General features: G+C 38.5%; 1 protein-coding gene across 1 annotated transcript in view; it reads right to left on the reverse strand.

Moving 5' to 3' along the window:
• Positions 1-3,945: 3,945 nt before the first annotated feature.
• SMCHD1 (structural maintenance of chromosomes flexible hinge domain containing 1) overlaps positions 3,946-18,054 on the reverse strand; it is a 168,606-nt gene continuing 154,497 nt past the window's right edge. Inside the window, exons 45-48 of the mRNA XM_080684014.1 lie at positions 13,535-13,706; positions 8,980-9,141; positions 8,361-8,475; positions 3,946-5,439 (exon numbers count right to left, since the gene is read on the reverse strand). Of these exons, the coding sequence (XP_080540140.1) occupies positions 5,415-5,439; positions 8,361-8,475; positions 8,980-9,141; positions 13,535-13,706 (474 nt within the window). The 3' untranslated portion in view covers positions 3,946-5,414. The remainder of the gene's footprint in view (positions 5,440-8,360; positions 8,476-8,979; positions 9,142-13,534; positions 13,707-18,054) is intronic.

Consider the following 18,054-nt stretch of genomic DNA (forward strand, 5'->3'; position numbering starts at 1 on the left):
CGCCCTGAGGCACGGCTGCCTGTAAGGCTCAGCCCCTGAAGGAGCTGCAGACTGTACACAGTTGGGTGAGACAGGGTCTAAGGAAGTTACCAGGGTGGAGTGAGTGGTGTTGACCAGGTCAACGTAGATTCCCATTGGGTGCCACTGCTGAGCCTGGGACCACACAGAAAAAAGCACAGAGCACACGGAGGCCAGCGGTCACGTGCCTGGGGCCTGCAGACCTTTGAGGTTTTAAGAAAAAAAAAAGGTCTGCTTGTTTTTAAATTGGATTTTCTTTCACTCTCTCTTTCTATTGAGTCATATGAATTCTTTATAAATTTGGGTATTAATCCCTTATCAAATATATGATTTACAAACATTTTTGGTACTTGGACTTTTCATATCGTTGATGTTATCCTTTGCAGGTCAGAAGCTTTAGTTTGATGTAGTCCCACTTTTTTAAAACCATTTGTTAAATTGATTTCAGAGAGGAAGGGAGAGGGAAAGAAACATCAATGATGAAAGAGGATCATTGATTGGCTGCCTCCTGCACATCACCCACTGGGGATCGAGCCCACAACCCAGGCATTCCCTGATCAGGAATCAAACCAACAACCTCCTGGTACACGGGGTGCTGTTTAACCCACCAAGCCACATCAGCCAGGCCTTTCTTCTTTCTTAATGTGGTTAGTTATAGCTACGTTTTCCTCTAAGCACTGCTTTAGACACATCCCATAACTTCTGGGGTGTTTTCTTTTCACTCATCTCAAAATATTTTCAGAATTCCTTTTGATTTTCTCTATGACCCTTAGGTTATCTAGGAGTGTATTGTTTAATGTCCAATATTTGTGTTCCCCAATGTTCGCATTATTTTAAACTTCATTGCATTGTGACCAGAGAACCTACTCTGTATTATTTCTGTCTTTTTAAATTTTTTGGTTTGTTTTATGGCCTAGCTAGCCTATGGTCTATCCTGGAGAATGTTCTGCATGTCCTTAAGAATGCATAAGGTTGTTGTTGGGTGAAATGTCCTATGTGTTTGTTAAATCTAGTTGGCTTATAGTGTTCTTTAAGTCTTCCATTGTGTTGTTGGTTTTATCTATTAGTTGGTCTAACTGTTCTACCTATTATTGAGAATGGGGTATATTTGATAACAAAACCAAAGACACTAAAAACCCAAAAAATTATAGGCCAATATTCCTGATGAACATAGATGCAAAAATCCTCAACAAAATCCAATATTAGCAAAACGAATTCAGCATACATTAAAAAGATCATATACCATGATCAAGTGGAATTTATTCATGGCATGCAAAGTTGGCTCAATATCCACAAATCAATGAACACGATACACCACATAAACAAAATGAAGACTAAACACTGTATGATCATTTAGATGCAGGAAAGCATTTGACAAAATAAAACATCCATTTCTGATAAAAAGTCTCAGTAAAATGGTGATAGAACATCCCATAACATAATAAAGGCTATATATGACCAACCCAGAGTTAACATCATACTTAATGGTGAAAAGCTGAAAAAAAAATTAAAAAAAAAATGTTTTTACTGATTTGAGAGAGAGAGAGAAAGGGAGATGGAGAAAGACTGATGAGAGAGAAACATCAATATGGATCAGCTGCCTCCTGCACAACCCCCTGCTGAGGAATGAGCCTGCAACCCGGACATGTGCCGGAAATCAAACCAGTGACCTCTCAATGCCTATTTTGACACTCAGCCTCATGGACCAGACTGAAAAATTTTTGTTTAAGATCAGAAACAAGACTAGGATGTCCATTTTTACCACCTTTATTCAACAGAGTATTGGAATTCCTAGCCACAGCTATCAGACAAGAAAAAGCAAGCATCCAAACAGGTCAGAAAGAAATCAAACTGTCATTATTTACAGATGACATGATACTTTATAGAGAGAACCCTAAAGATTCCAGCAAAAAACTATTAAAATAGATGACTCAGTAAAGTAGAAGGATACAAAATTAATATTCAGAAATCAATTGCATTTTTATTTATTTTTGTTAATCCTCACCTGAGGATACTTTTACCATTGATGTTTTTAGAGTGTGTGGAAGGGAGGGGAAGAGACAGAAACATTGATGTGAGAGAGATACATTGACTGGTTGCTTCCCGCACACACCTGAACTGGGCCCAGGAATCGAGCCTGCACCCAAGATATGTGCCCTTGATCAAAAACGAACCCGAGACCATTTAGTCTGAGGGCCAACACTCTAACCACTTAGCCAAACCGACTAGGGAGATATCAGTTGCATTTTTAAAAAATATATTTTTATTGATTTCAGAGAGGAAGTGAGAGGGAAAGATAGAAACATCAATGATGAGAATCATTGATCAGCTGCCTCCTGCATGCCCCCTACTGGGGGTCAAGCCCGCAACCCAGGCATGTGCCCTGACTGGGAATCGAACCTCCTGGTCTACAGGTCGATGCTCAACCACTGAGCCACACCAGCTGGACTAAGCTGCATTTTTATACATCAATAACAAACTACCAGAAAGAGAAATTAAAAAGCAATTCCATTTACAATTGCATCAAAAATAATAAAATACCTAGAAATAAATTTAACCAAGGAAGTAAAAGACCTGGACTCTGAAAACTATTAAACACTGAATCAAGAATCTGAAGATATAAATAAATGGACATACAGTGCTCATGGATAGGAGCAACTGACATCATTAAAATGTCCACACTACCCAAAGCAATCTACATATTTAATGCAATCCCTATCAAAATATCAATAACGTTTTTCACAGAGCTAGAAAAAATAACCCTAAAATTTATATGAAAGGTAAAAAGACCCTGAATAGTCAAAGTAATCTTGAGAAAAAACAAAGTTGGAAGTATCACTGATGTGAAACTATAGTACAAAGCTATAGTAATTAAAACATCATGGTACTGGCACAAAAACTGATACATAGATCAATGGAACAGTATAGAGTCCAAAAATAAACCCGTATCTACATGGTCAATTAATCTATGACAAAAGAAGCAAGAATATACAATGGGGCAAAGACAGTATCTTCAAAAACCGTTAGGAAAACTGGACAAATACATGTAAAAAATGGAAATGGATCATTTTGCAAGTTATAAATGTCTAATTACTATGTTGTACATCTGACACTAATATAGTATTGTGTCATAACTGTAACTAAAAAATAAAAATAAAGCAAAAGGTTCTTGCCAGTGTGGCACAGAGGTTAGAGTGTCGTCCTCTGCACAAAGGGATGTTTTGGTTTGATTTCAGGTCAGGGCACATACCAAGGTTTTGTGTTCAATCCTGGTTGTGGTGCATATAGGAGGCAACTGGTTGATGTTTCTCACATCAATGTTTATCTTTCTCTCTCTCTTCCTCTATCTCTAGAATCAATGGAAAAAAACAAAAAACAAATCCTCAGGTAAGAATTAAAAAGAAAAAAGTAAAGGAAAATGGGCAGTCTCCAACTATTGTTGGTTTTCTTACTTTCTGTCAGTTTGTGCTGCATGTATTTTGGTTCTCTGTTATTAGGTGCACATGTTTATGTTTATATTCTGATGGACTGACCCCTTTATTATTATAAAATGTCCCCTCTTTATTTTAACATTTTTCTTTTAAAAGTCTATTTAAAGTTATGTTTTTGTTGACATGCATCTATATTGAACATATACAAACATTTTTTTCTTGTCATTACTCACTAACAATACAGTATAAAAACTATTTACATGGCATTAAGTATTGTAATATAATCTAGAGATTTAAAGTATAAGGGAGGATGTGTGTAGGTTATATACAAATACTACACCATTTTATATAAAGAACTTGAGTGGTCATGGATTATGGTATCAGCAGGGAGTCTTGTAACCAATTCTCCGTGGATACCAAGGAATGACTGTATCCTCTTTTGTAAGTCAAAACAGGTATTATGTTCAACAGGCATGCAAAATAAAGCATCTTAATTAACATGTATGAAAATAATTTTATAAATATAATTCCGTAACAATGAAGGGGAAAAGATGATTCTATGAAAATGTTTATCAGATATAACTGAAAAGTCATTTTAACAGCATAAAAATGATAAAAACTTTTTACTAAAAAATATTTGAAAATTTATACTAAAAATATAATTGAATTAATCCCACCCATTTAAAATAACTGTAAATAAGCAAGTCAAAAGTATAACATGGGACTTTGATGTTTTTAGCACTAATATTTAAGAACAAATAAGAACAAGTTTCACTTAAAAGGAATCCAATCTTTTCTTTAGCTAATTCTATTATTGCCATTTTATTTGTCTGTTAAGCAAAACAGTTAAATGACTTCCAATTATAAAGACAGGTTAACATTGTAATAGCTTTTACTAAGGTAATAACTTTTAGAAAGCTTTCAATTAAAAAAAAAATCTATTCAATAGGAAAACCACCAGTTATTAACCTCACTGTGTATTTAGAAAGGATTAAAAATACACATTTCCTGGGACACAAAACTGTACCAAAAGCATTTCCTTACAAAGTAACTTTACAGAACAATACAACTGGACTTATACAAAGACATATATATTGACATGTTAGCTTTAATACACAATTCAGATGTGTTGGAAGCAACTTTCTAACAGGGCCTTATTGCATTGATGTGGAAGTGTACAACTTCTTTAACTCTTTAAAAATAGTAATAAAAAATTACAAAATAATGCAAATGTAGAATTAAGGCTGAGACTATATAATCTAGTATTAATAGACTCAAACAATACTTATAAAAATGGATGCTGTGGCCTATTTTATATACACAAGGGTAAAGTCTTTAGAAATTTAAAATGCTACTGCTGTCACAAGTTCACTCATGTAGTTAATATTTATTTTCATGTATTTTAACATTTGAATTCCCAGATACCTGGTGCTTTTTCTTCTTTTATTTTGAATTCTTCATTAAGAGTTTCCTCACATATTTAAAATTAAATACCTAACCTCTGGAACTTTCCTTAGGCACAACCAACAAAACAGTTTTGTTAAATAAATTTACACAAAAGTAATAAAAAGGTTTGTTTCCAAGAAATAGTTCTAGCAAATTCATAGTAATTATATTGAAAAATAATTCATAAACTTTTCTTCAGGATTAATCAATGCTCTGTGCCAGTTTTACAGTCACTGCCATATTTGCACATTTTCCTCTGACACATTTGCAAGATAATGACAACCAAAGGGCATGTGGACTGGAATAATTACAGAAAATGCATATCATCCAGTAAGAGTCATAAAATTGAATGGTTGCTTCCAGTACCATCTGGACAGACATGGAAATGAATGCCCAGGAGCTTGTACTGTCCCCATAGGTATTCAGTCTGGTAAATCACCTCCTTAGTCTTCCGAAACAGAGCTGCCGAAGGCAGGGCATTCTCACTGAGACCACAGGTCCCCTCTTCTCTGTCACCTTTCACACATTTGTTTTGGTTACAGTCCTGGTCATAATGGAAAGAGAAAAAAACCACAATAAATTATATGAATCAAAGTTTTCCTTTCCTAAACTCCCTCATTAGACCTGTATGGTTAAATATCCATACAGGATATTTGGGCTATTATGATAATTCTTCGTATAAACAGATTTAATTAAGTCCTTGTACATAATCACTTCTTTGACATGCTAAAAAAAAAAAAAAGTAAAAAAGCCTTAAAATAAAAGCAGCAAACGTATATAAAAGGGGTAATTTGTACCACAGTTCTTTACAATGGTGTATTCTCAGACACCGAAACTGAAGATTTTCACTTACTTATCCCCCTTTTCCTTAAAAGAAATTATAATTTAAAAAATTAACAATTATAATGCTTATTACAAAAAAGTTATAAAGACAAGTAAAAAGAAAAAACACGAACAAATACCTATATTTCTATTTACATAGAGATGAACATAGTGAATACCTTGCATATAAATCTATGCAGACGTTTTTATTCAGGTGTATCTAAATAATTTATTTTTTAATGATAGTTCCTTAAACTTCTATTTCCAAAAAGATACATTTTTTTATAAAGAGCTAATTTGTGATCTTTATGAGTAGAAATGAATTAGAAAACTGAAGTCTCTATTAAAGAGACTGGGGTAAGTGGTGCTCCCACAGCAGGATGATCCCCCAGGCCAGTGGTCGGCAAACCGCGGCTCACGAGCCACATGCGGCTCTTTAGCCCCTTGAGTGTGGCTCTTCCACAAAATATCACGTGCGGGCGCGCACGTACAGTGCGACTGAAACTTCGTGGCCCATGCACAGAGGTCGGTTTTCGGCCTGGGCGAGTCTATTTTGAAGAAGTGGCGTTAGAACACTCAAGGGACCAAAGAGCTGCATGTGGCTCGCGGTTTGCCAACCACTGCCCCAGGCCATGCCCCCACCAGTGCAGGAATTCCGTGCACCAGGCCTCTAGTATATATATATATATATATATATATATAAAATTAATAATTTCTTAATATAACCAATATCCAAATATTAAAATTTCTCCAAATCTTTTCAAAGCTGTCATTTTAAAGATTCAAATCCAGATCCAAAAAAGGGTTACATACTACATTTGATGGTTATATCTTTCAATCACTTTCATTCTACAACATACAGTTCATCCTACTTTTACGTCATTGATTTATTGACAAAAGCAGTCATTTTTCCTGTACAATGTCCTAAACTTGACATTCTGGATTTGGTTAACTGCTTCCTGTGGTATCATTTAACTTGTTCCTAAAGTCCCCCTATCTCCTGTACACTTGTTAAATTGAGCCTTTCTCAAATTTGTGAGAGATTTAAGCTCTAATGCCTTAAGGCACCTTTTATATGGAATGAATTAAATTCCTACCATGCACCCCACTTTTATTCACCTAGCAAGATATAGCACACAATGAGCATTCCAACATTTACTGCATAAATGTAGAATATCTATACTAATAAAAAGGTAATATGCAAATTGGTCACGATGCCCTCACAGTAACAACCGAACAGCAGGCTGCGTGGGGCAACAAGGCCGGCAGGGGGGTTAGCGAGGGATGACCAAAACGAATGACCAGCAGGCTGTGTGGGGCAACTAGGCCGGCAGGGGGGTTAGCGAGGGACGACAAACCGACTGACCAGCAGGTTGCGTGGGGCGACGAGGCCAGCAGGAGGGGCAGTTGGGGGTGACCAGGCTGGCGGGGGGGGGGCAGTTGGGGGCGACCAGGCCAGCAGAGGGGGGCAGTTGGGGGCAACCAGGCTGGCAGAGGGGGGGCAGTTGAGGGCAACCAGGCCAGCAGAGGGGGGCAGTGAGGGGCGACCAGGCCGGTGGGGGGGGCAGTGAGGGGTGACCAGGCTGGCAGGGGGGACAGTGAGGGATGACCAGGCAGGCAGGGGGGACAATGAGGGGTGAGCAGGTTGGTGGGGGGCAGTTGGGGGTGACCAGGCCGGCAGAGGGGGGCAGTTGGGGGTGATCAGGATGGCAGGCAGAGGCGGTTAAGGGTGATCAGGCTGACGGGGGGGGGGGCAGTTAGGGGCAATCAGGCAGGCAGGCAGGTGTGCAGTTAGGAGCCAACGGTTCCGGATTGTGAGAGGGATGTCTGACTGCTGGTTTTGGCCCGATCCTTGGGATTGGGCCGAAACTGGCAGTCGAACGTCCCCCAAGGCATCCAGGATTGGAGAGGGTCCTGGCTGGGCTGAGGGGACCCCACCCCCATGCATGAATTTTGTGCACTGGGCCTCTAGTGTAGATATAAAGGGCATGGATACCAATTCCAAATACACAGTCTCAAAGGAACTCCTCCTTTAAGGTCAATATGAGACATGTTTACAGTCAAAGGCTATATTTAAACTTTTTGAAATAATGTACAAGAAACTCTTGTACCATGGTATCCTTCTGTGTGAGGGCCTTACTAATATCTAATCTAAAAAGGATAGTTTTCTTACTATTGAGTTAGGTTGCAGACGGCTTCGTTGGTTTTTTGGTGAGCTATCTAAATGATATATGATTTTCTAAGCCAAACATGATACGCAATTTTAAAATAAGTAATGTAAAATGGTTTTGCATATTCTATACTTATCAAGTTGCTGATCCTATGAAGCAGAATGCAGTTTTTTGAAAGTTAAGCAAAACAACAGAAGAGCAATTTAAATCTTAACATTAACTTTTAACATATAAAAATAAACTATTAAACTTTCCAAATAATTAGCCAACATTATTTAGAAAACTGGAGTATCCTAGGAGAATATAATGATTATGTCTTCTTTCATTATCCATCACTTAGTTCAATTAAAAAAATGCTAATTCCAGCTCAAGGGGAAATTATAAATAAACTCACGCTATTTTTTAAAGCATAATGAGACAAGAGTTTTGATAAACTAACCAATGATAACTCTCAGGTCATAAATAGACTCACCTATTTTGTCTTGTAACTTCTCTTCTCATTCTTTTAGGAGGATTTGGACAATCTGTCATTTCAACTTTTGTTGGATGAAATAAAGAATCACTGCACTTACGCATGGGAGTCACACCTATAAAGGTAGAAAATTAACTTTTAGAAGACTGGAATTGTAAGCAAGAAAAGCAAATACAGCCCTCGCTGGTTTGGTTCAGTGTTGGCCTGCGGACTGAAGGGTCCCGGGTTCAATTCCAGTCAAAGGCACATGCTCGGGTTGCAGGCTTGATCCCCAGTTGGGGGGTGTGCAGGAGGCAGCTGATCAATGATTCCCATCATTGATGTTTCTGTCTCTCTCTCATGTATGTATATATATATATATATATATATATATATATATATGAAAAGCAAATACACCTTAATTTATAGAAAAAGAATTAATAAGTAATACTGAGAATGATTCTTACTACGCCTGCTGAGAGAATAGTTTAAACCATTTATCAGATGACTTAGAGGTCAAGAGTGTCTGTAGATTTAAGTTCTGGATCATTCACATTCTTTCTTATGGTTGAACCTCTTTAATCATTAATATTCATCTTCATGCTAACAAAAGAGATGTTAACAAAAAGTAAGCATATACCTAGAAGCTGTTGCTCCATTAGTTTCAGAGTTTTCTCTCGTTCATCAAGTTCTTGTTTTTTCTTCTTCATTTCAGGAGATTGCAGGTACTCTAATTCACTGTTAAGTTCCTTGGTCAAACTGTTCAACTTGTCCAGAGCATTACGATACTGTTGAAGAAGATCTGCAAAGAAACCAAAGACATTTGATTAAAACTACTGATATCATATCAAATTAGGGTTTTAGGAAAGAAGAATTAGCAACATTGGTTACTATGTTACAGTAACATGTGGGAACTATTTTTAAAGCCACAAAACATTCAATGTAAACAAATGAAATAAAAAAGCACACTTTAGACCTGAGCACAAAACTATTAGCCTGCTAAATTTTAATTTCCTTCAATTGCTTGACTTTAATAAATTTATTTCTGTGTAAGGAGTTTTCTACATTAAAGTGCTCTGTAAAGTATCTAATCTAACTCCATATAGACAAATTTGAGGAGGGATGCAAATGCATTAAAGGCAGCAGTTAGAAAATCCCTGCTCCTAACAGACATGACTGTTACCTTAAACACAGCTTTCAAAGATGCACTTTTGATAAAATACTTATTTTTTTTAAATTTAACTTTCCTTATATTACTTACATTTTTTGTAGTGCAACATAGACAATAGTGTGGTGATAACCAGAAGGAGAGGGGGTGAGGGCTAGGTGGAGTGGGCAAAGGCAGAGGAGGAGGAAAGGGGGATGGGAAGTGTTTCTGTTTGGGGCAATGGGCGTACGATGCAGTCTGTAGATGATGTTTCATTGAGTTGTATACTTAAAACCTATATTGTTTTGTGAACCAATGTCACCCCAATAAATTCAATTTAAAAAAAAAGTAAAACTAAATGTATTAAATTATTCAAATTTGAGACTATTAATTGTCTGTCTGTATGATTTACTTGATACTAAATATTAAATAGAGTGACTACACTCTAGTCCAGGGGTCAGCAAACTACAGTCCACGGGCCAAGAATGCTTTATACAATTTTAAATGGTTATATAAATACCTTCATACTACCCTTGATTTTGCCTCTTGGCTCACAAACCCTAAAATATTTAATGTCTGGCACACACAAAAATGACCAATATTCATGAGAATAAAGTAGTTTACATATAAAACTGTGAAAGGTATTATTTAAGAGTTCGGTGATAAATAGTCTCTTTACTTTTTCAAATTGATTTTAGAGAGGAAGGGAGGGGGGAGGAAGGGGGAGAGAGGGGAGGAGGGAGAGAGAGAGAGAGAGAGAGAGAGCGAGAGAGCGAGAGCGAGAGAGAGAGAGAGAGAGAGCGAGCGCGAATGAATGAATGAATGAGAGAGAAACATTGATAGGCTGGCCTCCGAACACACCACGACAGGGGATGGAACCCACAACCTAGGTGTGTGCCCTGACCAGGAATCAAACGCCACCTTTTGGTGCACAGAACAATGCTACAAACATCTGAGCCACACCGGCCAGGGCTAAGTGTCTGCTTTTCAATTAAAGAATTTAATGTATTTACATGTTACTCAAGGTCTTATTTCTAATCATCTTATTTTGTAACATGTAAATATTCATTTCTTCCTTCTGTTTTTTGCTCTGATTTGCTGTTACCTCATATTAAATACTATAATGCAAAACACTGTGTAGGCAAAATTATTTGAAGACACTCTGTTTGTAATTGTGTTAGTACAATTTTTGTGGAAGTAGTGTAATTGAAAATTGTTTTTTCTCTGCAAACATCCCATGATACACTAGAAGGAGGATCCTCAAAGCTCTGTTTTATCTGGTCTTTACTATGCTGGTTGACTCAGGAGGGAAAATCTCACTCCTAGGCGTTGTAGAATCTGAGTAGTGTTAAAAGATACACTCCAGGGTGAAGGTGAAAGGAACTCAAGGCTGCTGAAAGTCTCAGAGCCATTTCTGGTTTTGTCTTGTCTGCTGCCAATCTTCTTTGAATCTGTGATTGCTTCCAGTTCCCTTCTAATACATTCCCTTCTTGCTTCAAGTGGTCAGGGCTGGCTGCTATTGCTTACAACCAAAAGTACTTTGTACATACCAGTAATCTTAAACTGTCTCGTTTGATTTTTTAAAACTGTTTCTCAAATATTTGAATTTTTATTGTTGAATCATTAGTCTGTATATGGAATGTATCTTAGAAATATATATCCAGAAGGATTAAGTATCTGTTATATTTTTGAAGTCCTTGTATTATCTGTCAACCTTACATATATAAACAACCCGACAGAGCACACAGATATTTAATTACTATCTTTTCTTCCCTAAAGTCTACAGATAATGCCTTATGGTTATACTGATATCCAGGTACCCAGGTAAACTGGAAATTCTGTTTGTATGGCACTTGGGTATTTTAAGTAATTCTTTTTGTTTGGGAACACTGCAAAAACTGTAGTGCTAGAGTGATAAGGGTTGAGGCTTTTTTATGTCGATTCACTGCTTTTCCCCCCTGACTTCTTACTGTTCGTTTAGATGTTCATTTACAAAGATTTTTGTAAGCATTCAATGCCATCATAAACTGAAGTAATGAACCTCTGTACTGTGTATCATTTTAATTTTCTATATATTATGATATTTTGACATCTTTAAAAACCTTTCTGGCTGGGAAGCAGACCGCTCCTCCCAGAGTTAGCCAATACTTGAAGATAGCCAAGGGCCCAGCATACCTTTGATATGTAACTAATCCAGAGCCAAACCTCCTCTATCTGGCCTGTGCACACTAAGACCCAATATTCTTCTGCCTTATCATCTCAGGGCCAGTTACCAGGCAACTAGCTAGAGACCACGCCTATAACCCAAAGCTCATTGGAATGGCTCATCCTGTGGTGTGTGGCTCTCCCTCAGAAACCTCCATAAAGGCTGTGGCCTCGGCATTCTCCTTCCTGTCTTCTGCCTCTTAACCACGTGGGAGTTTTCCCATATGGCCCTGCACGGTGTGTGGTGACTTCTGTCTCTAGGACCTGTGAGTGTCATAAACTTTGTTTTCCAGAGTCTTCCCTTTCTCCTGTTATAGCTGCACCTGACTAACCATCTCATAAAAGAATATAAAACAACTTCTTCCCACTATGTTTCCAAACTACTATTCTAAAATCGCTGGGGGCTGAAGTAACGATGAAAAACTGAATACTACCCAAATTCCTCAACAGTGGAATAAAGAAATAAACTATGGTATATTTACTCAATGAAATACAATCCTGCAATGTAAATGCAATTATGCACACAGTATCGAGTGAACAACGCCAGACACACAAAAGAATATGCAATGCATGATTCCATTCACATAAGGTGCGAAAATGAACAAAACTAATTTATGCTATTTTAAGTTAAGAAAGTTGTTATTCTCTGAAGAGGGGGGTTGTTCATCTTGTGAAAATTTATCAAGCAGTATGTTTATGAAATGTACATGTTTCTGTATGTTTATCATGCTTTAATAAAAGTTAAGAACAAAATATGGTATATACACACAACAGAATATTACTTAACCCTAAAAAGAAAGGGTTTTCTGACATATGCTATAACGTGGATGCACCTGGAAGGCATTAAGCTAAGTGAAATAAGCCAGTCACAAAAGGTCAAATACTGTATGAGTCCACTTACATAATGGGCCTAGAATACTCGAATTCACAGAAAAGAAACCCTAGTAGTTGTCAGGACACCGGGGTAAAGGAGCAAAAGGAGCAGCTGTTTAATGGGTACAGAGTTTCAGTTTCAAGGTTTGAAGACTGGTTGCACAACAATGTGAATGTACTTAATACTACTGAACTATACATTTAAAAATGGTTAAGATGATAAATTTTATATTATGTGTATTTACCACATTTTTATAAAATATTAATAACAAACTACTTTTTTGCTGAAAAAGTAGATGCCCAAGTATATTAAAGCTATATAAAATTAAGAGCAAATAAGCTCTAAGGCAGTGGTTCTCAACCTTCTTAATGCCGCGACCCTTTAATACCGTTCCTCATGTTGTCGTGACCCCCAACCATAAAATTATTTTCTTTGCTACTTCATAACTGTGATTTTGCTACTGTTAATGAATCGTAATGTAAATATCTGTGTTTTCCGATGGTCCTAGGCTCTACAGCAGCGGTTCTCAACCTGTGGGTCGCGACCCAAAGGTTGAGAACCGCTAGCATGGTCGTGGTGAAATCCCAACTGCAGATGGAAAATACTGTTTTCAATCTGCTGTTGGTTGGCTCCAAGGATGCAAAACCTGGGGATATAGAGGGACAACTGTATATTTAGTGAAAAAAAAAAATTCCTCATGTAAGTAGACCCATACAATTCAAACCTGTATTGTTCAAGTGTCATCTGTATATACACTTCAGAGCACAGATATAAAAACAATTATATTGGCTAACTAAAAAGAGCTTATAGAAGGGAAAATGGGGGAGGGAGGTCACATGTCATGAACAAAAATATCTTATTCATATTTGTTACTGGATTATTTTTCATGTTAGACTATCAATACACAATTCCCAGATAAACTATTAAAATTAAACGGGAAATTGTTATTTAGGAACTTATCCAACCTACCTATTTGTTGCCCTAAGACTAGGCACTGCTTTGGTACTGGAGCTCCAAATACCATTCCCCGAAGTTTGTCCATTGGAGGAGCTTTATTCTGAAGGCCCCCAAACTTCCCATTACTTCGAATGCGATCTCCATCTCTCGTGAGCAGTGTAGGACAGTGTGCAATTTTAACAACCTATTTTAAGTAAACAGATATTAATTAGTGAGTCCATAAAACTTATTTCAATTGTTCTAAGAAAGGAGAAGTCATTTAAGAATTCTGAGATTAGAAATGACATGCCCATGCTAGTATTTATATAAATATTTTAATAAGCTAGTGATGTGTAAGATGAATTGGGGAAAAAAACAGAGGCAGGGCAATAAGTTAATATGAGTGATTCTCAAGTGTTAGCCTAAGAAACTAACAGTTTGCTTGATAAGAAGGAGGAGAGAGGGACCAGCAAGAGTAGGCTGTGCTTCTGAAAGCCATGGCAGTATCAAGGCAGAATCAGTAGCTTAATTTCCTTCTGTTAAATACACATTTTACAGATGACCAAAAAAAAACAGCAGAGAAGAAAATACAGACTGAAAATCATAGTGCTGAATCTTTAGTGGGCAATACTGCAACTTCAGTTGTGGGAAGTAAAAGAGCTAGTAATGTGAGAGTTGGAGGAACTAGAATTATGTAGTAAATCCTAAGTCATGGAAAAAAAGTAGGTAGGGTTAGTTAAGAATTAAATTCTTCAGAGATGTGAGAAAATAAAAGAGACACTATATTTAGTATTTCATGAACTTCAAGAATGTTCTTTCAAAACAGATTTAGGAAAGTATAAAGAAATTAAATGTTTGCCCTAGCTGGTTTTGCTCAGTGGATAGAGAATCAACCTGTGGACTGAAGGGTCCCAGGTTCAATCCCCAATAGGGAGTGTGCAGGAGGCAGCCAATTAAGGATTCTCTCTCATCACGGACTAGAGGCCCGGTGCATGAATTTGTGCACCAGTGGGGTCCCTTGGCCTGGCCTGCAGGATCGGGCCAAAACCGGCTCTCCAATATCCCCCGAGAGGTCCCGGATTGCGAGAGAGTGCGGGCCAGGCCGAGGGATCCCACCGGTGCACAATCGGGGCCGGGGAGGGACACGGGAGATTGGCCAGCCGGGGAAGGACCAGGGGAGGGCTCAAGGGTGTGTCCGGTCCGTCTCGCTCAGTCCCAATCGGCTGGACCCCAGCAGCAAGCTAACCTACTGGTCGGAGCGTCTGCTCCTGGTCGTCAGAGCATGTCATAGCGATTGGTCAACTGGTCGACTGTCTGCCCCCTGGTGGTCAGTGCATGTAATAGTGAGTGGTTGAGCAGCCTTAGCATATCATTAGTATATTATGCTTTGATTGGTTGAACGGCCAATTGGATGACTGGACACTTAGCACATTAGGCCTTTATTATATAGGACTAGAGGCCTGGTGCACAAAATTTGTGCACGGGGGTGTGTGTCCCTCAGCCCAGCCTGCACCCTCTCCAAAATGGGATCCGTCTCACAATCCAGGACTGCTGGCTCCCAACTGCTCACCTGCCTGCCTTCCTGATTGCCCCTAACCGCTTCTGCCCTCCAGCCTGATCACCCCCTAACTCACTCCCCTGCCAGCCTGATTGATGCCTAACTGCTCCCCTGCCAGCCTGTTTGCCCCTAACTGCCCTCCCCTGCAGGCCTGGTCACCCCTAACTGCCCTCCCCTGCAGGCCCGGTAGCCCCCAACTTCCCTCCTCTGCCGGCCTGGTCACCCCTAACTGCCCTCCCTTGGAGGCCTGGTCCCTCCCAAATGCCCTCCCCTGCTGGCCTGATTGCCCACAACTGCCCTCCCTTGCAGGCCTGGTCCCTCCCAACTGCCCTCCCCTGCTGGCCATCTTGTGGTGGCCATCTTGTATCCACATGGGGGCAGGATCTTTGACCACATGGGGGCAGCCATCTTGTGTGTTGGAGTGATGGTCAATTTGCATATTACTTTTATTAGAGAGCATAGAGGCCTGGTGCATGGGTGGGGGCCAGCTGGTTTGCCCTGAAGGGTGTCCCGGATCAGGGTGGGGGTTCCCTTGGGGTGTGGGGCGGCCTGGGCGAGGGGCCTGTGGTGGTTTGCAGGCTGGCCACACCCCCCAGCGACCCAAGTGGAGGCCCTGGTATCTGGGATTTATTTATCTTCTATAATTGAAACTCTGTAGCCTTGAGCAGAAGCCAAGGCAGGCCAGGGCTGCAGAAGCTTGGCTTCCTCCATCGCTGGGGGCAACTCAAGCCTCCTGCTCTCTCCAGCTCCGTGGCTGCTGCCATCTTGTGGGTGTAGTGGAGTGATGGTTAATTTGCATATTACTCTTTTATTAGATAGGATGTTTCTATCTCTCTCTCCCTCTCCCTTCCTCTCTGAAATCAATACAAAAAGAAAAAATTTAAATGTTCAACTTCAAAGGTAATCAGAGAAGCAGAATTCGTGAGCTATAGTCACTATTCAAAATGTTAACACATGCATACTGCACTGCACACCACAATGAATGTTGGGAGAGCTATGGAGAAAGGGTCTTCTTGTACTAATCTGCTCTGAGGCAGCCCTTCTAAAAGGAAATGTGAAAGTATTATATAGCTTAACACTCTGCAAGACCCAGCAATTCTATTTCTAAAAAGTTACTCTGAAGAAATAATCAAAGATATGAACTATATGAAACTGAATGAAAAATATGACACTCACGTTTCATTCAGTAAGTTACAGAAATAATGGTATATCCACACAATAGAATGCATAGATTAAAAAAGACTGAAGAACATTATAAGTTAACATGTAAAACCTATTCCAATCTAATAGTGAGGGTAAAGTAGTCTCTGATTTATAAAAATAAAACTTGATATTTAAAAAATAAAAAAGTAGTAGATCATGTAATAAAAAATCATGACCAGTATTTACTCTTCTATTATAATTCCAGGGGTACTTTACAGGCGTTTTCTCAACAAATTGGACCTTAAAAAAAAATTTAAATGCAGCAAAATGCTTACTTGAAGAAAATGTGTGGTGAATTCTTTAATAAAATGAATCTTTCAGTAAAACACCACCTTACTTTCTTAGTTTTGGTTTGGATTTTTGTGTTTTCTAAAAGCAAACATTAAAAATACAAACTGGATTCATGTATTACCCATTTATCAAGAGTCAGCCAATGTTTTTAGGATATGAAATTCACTTAAATAATAACACACTCAAGCTTACAGGCTTGTCTATTTTCTTGTTAACAGACTGACGGATATAAGATATAAGCCTCAGGTAGACAGAATGTTTTGGCTCCCCTTTTAGAACAATTTTGCTAATATTATGTTCATGGATAGTTTTTCAATGTGTAAAGTATCCTTCAATCTTATAATTCTACTTCACTAAGCACTCTATTAGGACAAAAAAAAAAAAAAAAAAAAAAAAAAAAAAAAAAAAAGAAATGACAGCAGGTACAAATCCAGTGAATGAACACCAGCCCTACCACTTGGGAAATACCAAGTGACAACCCCTGCAGGGACTAGCAAGGGGGTGAAGTAATATAAATGGCATGAGAAAAATTAGGAAGAGAAAACAGTAACAAAAACTACTGAAACCTAACAATGTAACCAAGGGATGCACAAAAGTCTTTTCTCAGAAGAGCTTTCAAACAATATTTAGCCACTGAAATTACATATGACTTACTTCAAAAAACTTTGGAAGCAAAGAAATCAATACATGCTACACCAATTATGAGGAGCATATACTGTACCTGCTTTTGTCACATATACTCTCTTATTATGTTTTTTAAAGCTATGGATTGGTGTCTTTCAGTAGTTCTAAAAAATTTTCACCCATTAGTTCAAATACTGCTATGATCCTCATCTTGGCATTATGATTAGACTTTTTTGTTTTTTGAGATTTTTCTCATTCTATTTTCCATGATCAACCTTTCTCTTATATTCCTTCTTTCTGAGCTGCCGTCTGAATAATTTTTCTTACCTATTTCCCAATTCACTATTCTCTCTTAAGCAGTTAAACTTGTCCAGTATTTATTATATTTTTTATTTTTAGAAGCTCTATTTGATTTTTAATTTGACTTGTTCTCCCCTAATTTTTAAAAAAATATATATTTTTTATTGATTTCAGAGAGGAAAGGAGGGAGAGGGAGAGAGAGATAGAAACTTCAATGATGAGAGAGCATCACTGATCCGCTGCCTCCTGCACAACCGCCACTGGGGATCGAGCCGCAAACTGGACATGTGCTCTGACCAAGAATCAAACCATGACTTCCCATTCACAGGTCGACACTCAACCACTGAGCCATGCCAGCTGGGCTGCTTTCCTAACTTTTTTAAAAAAATAAATCTTTATTCAGATTATTACAGTTGTTTCTCCTGTTTCCATAGCTCCCCTCTACCTGGTTCCCACCCCACCTTCTGCCCTTACCTCCCCCCCACTGTCCTCATTCATAGGTGTATGATTTTTGTCCAGTCTCTTCCTGAACACCCCCATGCCCCTTTCCCCCTGAGAATTATCAGTCTACTCCCTT

This window comes from Plecotus auritus (genome assembly GCF_963455305.1).
Source record: "Plecotus auritus genome assembly, chromosome: 8".
NCBI lineage: Eukaryota > Metazoa > Chordata > Mammalia > Chiroptera > Vespertilionidae > Plecotus > Plecotus auritus.